This window comes from Amphiura filiformis, chromosome 16, assembly GCF_039555335.1.
Source record: "Amphiura filiformis chromosome 16, Afil_fr2py, whole genome shotgun sequence".
Lineage (NCBI taxonomy): Eukaryota > Metazoa > Echinodermata > Ophiuroidea > Amphilepidida > Amphiuridae > Amphiura > Amphiura filiformis.
The window spans coordinates 42,098,577-42,106,304 of NC_092643.1; the positions used below are offsets into that span (position 1 = coordinate 42,098,577).

Consider the following 7,728-nt stretch of genomic DNA (forward strand, 5'->3'; position numbering starts at 1 on the left):
ATTTTATTCATAAACTTTTAATAAAATTTCAATGGAATTGTTCAACCCGTTGTTCAATTTGTTCTACATTTTATGGGCTTTATTTAGATACCCAATGCTTTCTTTCAATGGTCCCTTTAAGGTGCTTGTGTTTAAAACACAACTATCATGTTTTGACATTGTCTTACAATGTAGAAGAGACCAATAAAGAATATAAAGAATAATTGTGATTTGCATATTGACTTAAAAGGGCATTTCGTGATCCACAGCCTCATCCCCCCACTTTTTTCAAAAAAAGTTGAGATTTTTATACCACTGGAAACCTCTGGCTACATAATGTTTATGTACCAAAAAGTTCTTGCAGATTCATTCGTTTAGCAAAAATATCGCCAAATTTGAATTTCGTTCTGGTATATCAGAACGAAATTACAACACATTGTCTATGGAGCAGTGTAATACACATAATTATGCATAACTCGCAAATGCAAAATCGGAATCAACTGAAATTTTTGGGATAAGCTTTATTCGTGGATATCTTTTGAAAAATGTCACAAAAAGAGGATGCTAGGATCACGAAATACTCCTTTAATTTGTTTACGGTACTTGAAACAGCCAAAATATGTGTCTAAAGTAGGTTAACATAATTATAGACCAAATAAGACCATCGGTTTCAAATCGTTAAAAACAATAAGTAAACAAAATGAAACACAAAAATATTTCTCCTATTAAATTAGGGTGGTCACATGAAAATTTCAAACCTACTACTGGAGTTGCTTTTGCTATCAGGATTGTTCCTTCTGCAAAACGATTTTCAAAACTTTTTGAATCATCTGAATCAGACAAGCCGTTTCAAAGATACGGCCTTCTAAAGATTCACAAAATTGGCAATTTTTACCCCATTTTTAGGGAAATCCTGATTTTGTCATAAATTTGCATATTCACGGAGTGATAATTGTGGGAACAAAACTAAAGAAGGCATGAGATGTATTGGTTTTGTTTGTTTATTTAGTATTCCTTTATGTAAATATTAAAAAACCAGGGTCATATTTGCTATATTTTCTTCTTAACATTTTAAAAATGGCTGAAATCATAAAAATAACACTTTTACAAGTAAATATGTGTGATTTTCACCGTTGAGGGTGCTATTATGGGCCAATTATGACCTTCAAAGGCCTATATTTCCTAAACCGCACAACAAAATTGTTTGCTTTTTACACAGGATTTTGCACTGAGGGTCTAGATTGTGATTTGCATATTGACTTAATGTGTTTGATAGTACTTCAAACAGCTTTGTGCAATATGAAGAAAAAATACATATGGTAGATTTATTAAGATATAAATGAAAGTACTTGTAAATAGTAAATACCATTGTAACCAGTGTACTGTGTTAATTCTTTGCATGCGACTTATTTGGTACATTCATTTAGGGATGCAATCATATTTCACTGTTGCTCATCATGCGTCCGCGTCATCTGCATCACAGCATGGTTTACAAAGTAAACCACATATAGATGCACATAAGAATATCAGTACAGGGACTGTCTTTTGGAATTTGCAGGAGAGCACTAAATAGCTCTTCTGGAGCCTTCAAGGAGAGCTGTTTTGAGCATTTACAATAAAATGTAAGGAGAGAATGGTAAACTAAGGAGAGCTAACAATCACTCTCCTATATCAGATTTAAGGAGAGCATCAGTAGAGAGCGATTGCTCTCGCTCTCCTCAAAAGGAAGTCCCTGATGACAGCGAAACATAATTGAATCGTCTAGAATGAAGAGGCTAAAGATTCACATGATTATTTGATGAGGAATGTCTGCAATTAGTCAAACCACTCCCATTTACTAAGATCAATAACAGCATCTAGATTTTTGTGAATCTAAGTCATTTCCTAATTTGACAACCTTTCCATCATACTCCTTCAGTTCCCAAACTACTCCCATTGATGATGATAGCATCAATGTAATAGCGTGTATATTTTCCATGTTATTTTGACACTTACCGTAACCACACAGGTATATAGCGCACCTTCCAATATAAGCCCACCCCTATTTTTCAAAACATTCTGGAAACAAGTATGCACTCCGATATAAGCCAGTAGTACTTTCGATGAAGTTCTTAAATCAAATCAATGCTTTGCTCTCATATTTAAGAACAAATATAAACATATATCAGTTTAATCTAAAAGCTTTTGATTTGAAGAAACTTACTTTCTTGCTAACAGTTTCGTCAGTGAAACACAGACTTTTTCGAACCTTGATGTTGTTGTGATGATCCAACAGCTAGCTGTTGTCTGGCGGAAGCTATGTCACTTCCGGTAGCGATGTTAGTTTGCTAGCAGTCTCCAACAGTGGAACAAACATGTGACTAGACTGTAGACCCCCTCGTCTATATAACATATGTTGGTGAGACAAAAATAACTTTTGGCACATGTTTGGATGAAAAGGGAGGCAATGAAAGCGAGTCAAAAAAGTACACAAGGTCTAAAAGAAAGAGCTATTTCAAGAACTCGGCTATTAGTGACCAATGACCATGTAGCCAGGACTAATCATATTATCAATTGGGGGAGTCAAAAATCTTTGAGAGAGAAAGTGATAGAAAAGCAAGAGGGATCAAAGAATCAATTCAGATCAGGAGAAGGGGCGAGGAGTTATGAACAGAGACAAGGGTCGATGGGGTCTACAATCTAAGTCACGTGTTTGATCCACTGTTGGAGACTGTTAGCAAGACTAACATCGCTACCGGAAGTGACATAACTTCTCGCCAGTCATCGATTGTTGGATCATCACAATAACACCAAGCTTTGAAAAAGTCAGTGGTTCACTGACGAAACTGTCAGCAAGAAAGTAAGTTTCTTCAAATTGGTTTTGACTAATTAAAAACTTTTAGATTGCATAATTACCAAACCTGATGAACCTGTTCCAAGATATCAGTTTAAATTGACATTCAATATTTATATCAGGCAAAAATGTAAACAACTTGGAAAGATTATTTGTTTGTTTTTAAATTCAAGTACTAGCATCTCCCTGGTTATAAGCCCATTCCCATTTTTTGGAGTGAAATACCAATCTAGGAGGGGGGGGGGGCCTTATACCCGAGTGGTTACGGTAATTTGGTTAAATTGTTTTGTCAAAACGGTGGCTGTGTCACAGAAGAATTACTGTGTATACCTTCTATCACTACATAATATGGTAACACAGTTTATGGGTTTATATGTATACAGCAATGTCAATTCTTCCAGTCACAAGTGAAGTTGACTATGTTACTGCCTCGTTTATAAGGCTTTGCAAACCTCTTCCATTTCCCAAGATCAATATCTTCGTCTTCATCTTTGTGTATCTTTAAGTCAGTCTGCTGAACATCACCACAAGTAGTGACAAACACATCCTCTCCAATTCGAAAGGCACCCAAGGTATTCGGTTCGATGAAATCTTGCTTGATTTCTTCACCAAGAGAAACACCTGACATAACATCGCTTCTTGAGCTGTGTAGCTTCAGCAAATTGACTACTGCTTGTTCCTCTTTTGGAAGACCCCGGTAGGCTCGCAGGTAATCTGTTTCATCTCCTCTAGGAATGATACGGAAGACGACTCTGTAGCATTGATCTTTGTGGACAACAAGAACTGGCTGTGTTAATTTGTCCGTTGTGTTATCAGACTCACTGAATTTAGACTGCCATTCATTCTTGTTTGGATTGTATACCCAAATTTCATACCTTTTCGTCTCAAGCGCATACTCATAGTAATCATGCTGATCATAAATTGTGCTGTATACAAGGATCCTTCCCTGATATGCTATTGCAGAGGTAGCAGCAAAGTGTGGAGGCAGTGGAGCTATTTTCTTCCATTTATTCCTAGCTATATCAAACCGCTCACAATCCGAACTCAAGATTGAACCCACTCCAAACTCCAGGGGAAAATTGCTGTCGCTATCGCCCCCGTAGCTATCGCGTATGCCGCCAATGGCATAAATATACCCGTTCAAATGAACCAGCATTGCTGCTCGTGCTGCCCTCAAAGGAGGCAATGAACACCAGGAATTTTGCTCTGGATCATATCGCTGAAACACATCCTTGTATGCAGAATAATCATACCCAACTGAATCTTCTGACTCTGAATAATCAGAGTCTGAATCTGCCAAATTATACTCATACCTGTCCGAAATATTTGACCTTTCCGGGATACCCACTTCATACCCACCGGCCGCATACAGTGTATCATCAACCACAATCAAGCTGGGTAGAAGTTTCAGTGGAGGAATTGAACGGATTGATTTCCACTGCTTTGTCTTTATGTTAAAATAGTAGAAGGAAGTGGTATCAGTGCCTCGACCCTTTGGTGCACAAATTCTAATTGGAGCCTGTAAAAAAAAAAAAAAAAAAAAATCACATGGTATTAGAAATAGGGGTGTGCATAAACATGTGACACATATGATATGCAGGAGTCATGCGTAACAATAACATTTTACTGACTTCATAATTTATTTTTAAAATCATTTCCTAATTCGGTTTTGAAAACATATATATATATTGTCAAACTCTATTGAATTCAGTTGCAAATTATTGGGGGTACAAGTGCCCGACAGATGGCTCTTAAAACAACAAGCCAGCGCCGTATACTGGGCAAGCCAGCTCCAACTACTGGGCAAGTCAGCTCCATCTACTGGGCAAGTTAGCTCCAACTACTGGGCAAATCAGCTCCATCTACTGGGAAAGCCAGCTCCATCTACTGAGCAGCAATTAGACCACAATTTTAGAATTTATGTTTAAAATCATTTCCTTAAAGTTTGAAAATAGATTGTCAAACTTGATTTGAATTCAGTGGCAAATGAGTGGGGAAGGGTCAAGTGCCTCACATCACAGATGGCTCTTAAGTGGACAAGCCAGCTCCGTCTACTGGTAAGCCAGCTCCATACACTCAACAAGGCAGCTCCATCTACTTGGCAAGCCAGCTACTTCTACTTGGCAAATACATCTCCATCTACTGGTAAGCCATGCAGCTTCATCTACTGGACAAGGCAAGCTCCATTTACTGGGTAAGCAATCTTCATCTACTGGGCAGCAATTTGACAACAAATGCTAGTGTATCTTAAAATTCATTTGATACTTTTGGTGAGATAAACAATGACTTCAATTGACGTCCTGCAATTTGCCTACAATGGGCTTATTCCATTGAAATCCGTCATATATACCCCTGTGGAACATTCTGCAATTTGCCTACAATGGGCTTATTCCATTGAAATCTGTCATATACCCCTGTGGAACATTTAAGAAACATACATCTTCCACAGAGGTTAATTATTGTGAAAGCCATACTCTCTCTGCATAAGACTTTACCTATACCTTCCCCAACTGGAGTACAAATTTCAATTGGATGTTACCCAATTGTTATTTGGAACCCATAGTCCCTATGTGGAAAACTTAAGCTAAATCCTCCACAGGGGGAGTGTGGATTTTGAATGGAATAGCCCAATGCATTTTACAGCTAAAGAATAGTGTCAAATTCAGCAGATGCATCAACTCACCGTGATGATGCTCCTTGTAGCAAACTGACATGGAAAATTTTGAGACAGCTTGTAGGCAGAACACTTTGAACTTTGCCTCTTGCATACTTCTTGAAAAAGTTGTCTGCACTCTGGTATTTGAAGTATTTCGCATCCAGTAACTCGGTAAGATTTTGCTTTGGAACAAGTCCAAGACGAACCTTCTTGAGAAGGGTGAGAGCAAAATTACTTCTGTTCTCCCAGTCAAGTTTCAGCCACTGGACAACCATATCCAGAACCTGCATTTAAAAAAACCAATACCTGTGAGACCCCAAGACGGGACAAAAATGTAGTGTTTCAAGCTTGCACTTGTCCCTGGTTTGGTTTGGGTAGGGGTGTGCCGCTGAGAGTTTGGAAGTGAACCCATCAATATACCAATTTTTCAAAAAAATTAGACCCATCGATATTATACCAAAAGGCAAAATCGATATACCAGAAGTCAAAATTTTCAGCCAAATTTAACACAAATTGTCTTAGTTTTTAAAACTTTTTTCCCACATTTTGGGTAAATTTCCAAATTGTTCGCTAGTGAGGCAAAACTGGGCTATTTTTACAAACAAAATTGAAGCAATGCTACCCATGTTTGCAGCACGTACACGTATGGTCATTTGTACTGAGCACCCCCGACATTTGTACAGGGTGTCCCAAATTCTCTTTACCATTTTAAACTTTGATATCTTTCTAACAAATATCCCACACATACAAACAATATTAGTTAACTCCATTTCCCTCTAAAACAATCACACTATAAATTGGTTTGGAGACGTCAATAATTTTTTTGCGGTTGCATCGCAAGCGTGCCGACAAACTGCCCGTACATTCTATGCAATTAGATTCATGTGCGTGGTCGACGCTATGCCAGCTTAAATACTCAGCGTACATCACTAGAACTTGAGGTGAACCAAATTATTAATTCAATTTTGTATACTGACCTCTGTCTCCTCATCTTTACTCGAAAGGTCGGTTCGTCTCAAGAATTTCTTCAAGAACTCCACACTAGCACTCTGGAGGAACACATCCGATGACTTCAGCTTCTGGAAATAGGTACACATGTGCTCCTCTGACTTGTGTGCAAGAATTTCTAGATGATCATGAAAACATGCCATTTCATATATCTTGAAAACATCCCCTATTGGTATCTGCTCATCTGTACAAGAACTTGAAGTGTACTTCTTCTGAATGTAATCGAAGCAATATAGACTGATGTCTTTGAACTGCATGTAGCATGCCATCACCAGCAGATCGCATGCAGTCTTCCTTGTAATCTTCATTTTTCCTGTGTACACATATTCCAGCAACACCTCAAATATCTCTGCCTTGCCATCTATGTTGACTTCACTTTCGGTAGCTTCTCTAAAGCCCGATGTAAACATGGCTTGGAAATATTCATTTCGAGCAGCAAGAACATTCTTGTGAGCATGGAACGCTTTGCCGCCAACATTAATGATAATGTCACACAGCTGATTCTGCTTACGCAAGTCATTTAAGGCACCAGCTAATTTGCTGGTATATTTGGAGTGGGATGAATGCGATGGCATCGTAACCAATTTGAATCTCCTCTCTGCAATTATAGAGAAAATATTTAAAATAATAGTTAACATTTCAGCAATAAATAATAACTACTACTGGTTTTTTAATTTAACTGTTCCTGTAGTCAATATTTCTTTCAATTCAAATGGAAAGCTACAAAATTATTAGAGCAATGAGTAACCAACTTTTTGTAACTGAGAGGGAAATAGAGAGAGCTATTCGCTGTGGTTAAGGTCTTTGCAAAATAACCGAAGGCAATTGCCTTGCTTTGATGCCCTATTAATTGCTGCTATTCTTTAACATGTAATTGTCTTGTAAAATAGATGTGCCCTTTCAAAATTGCCTTGAAATTGGTGCCCTTCAGAATGCTTATTTTGCATTTTTGCAACCTGCTTGTGCAAGAGATTCCTGGTTCAATTCATAAATAGAGTTCATATCAGGGTGTTTTCTCAAACCCATTCATGTGTTATCAGTGTAATCAGGTCTAGCACATATTATTTTGCACATGGTCCAATGCACACGCTTGACGTCGTACGCACGATACGTGATGGTTAATTTGTAAAAGGAAATCTGAATAGGCCTAATACTTTATAAGGCTAATCAAAGTCGATTTTGGGTTTCCCGTCACCCGCCCTCACTTCATTTTCTGACCCTCACTTAAATTCATTATTGTGATTTGCCAAAC

General features: G+C 37.9%; 1 protein-coding gene across 1 annotated transcript; it reads right to left on the reverse strand.

Annotated features, from left to right (window-relative positions):
- Positions 1 to 5,618, reverse strand: LOC140136017 (uncharacterized). The gene is made up of 2 exons (XM_072157725.1): positions 5,496 to 5,618; positions 1 to 4,331 (listed from the first exon to the last, which is right to left on the reverse strand). The coding sequence occupies exon 2, from the start codon at positions 3,966 to 3,968 to the stop codon at positions 3,201 to 3,203; it is 768 nt and encodes a 255-aa protein (XP_072013826.1). The 5' UTR covers positions 3,969 to 4,331; positions 5,496 to 5,618; the 3' UTR covers positions 1 to 3,200.
- Between the last annotated feature and the right edge of the window lie 2,110 nt (positions 5,619 to 7,728).

Coding starts and splice junctions, on each gene's coding strand:
- LOC140136017 (XM_072157725.1), bottom strand. CDS start 3,968: ATGCTGGTTCATTTGAACGGGTATATTTATGCCATTGGCGGCATACGC.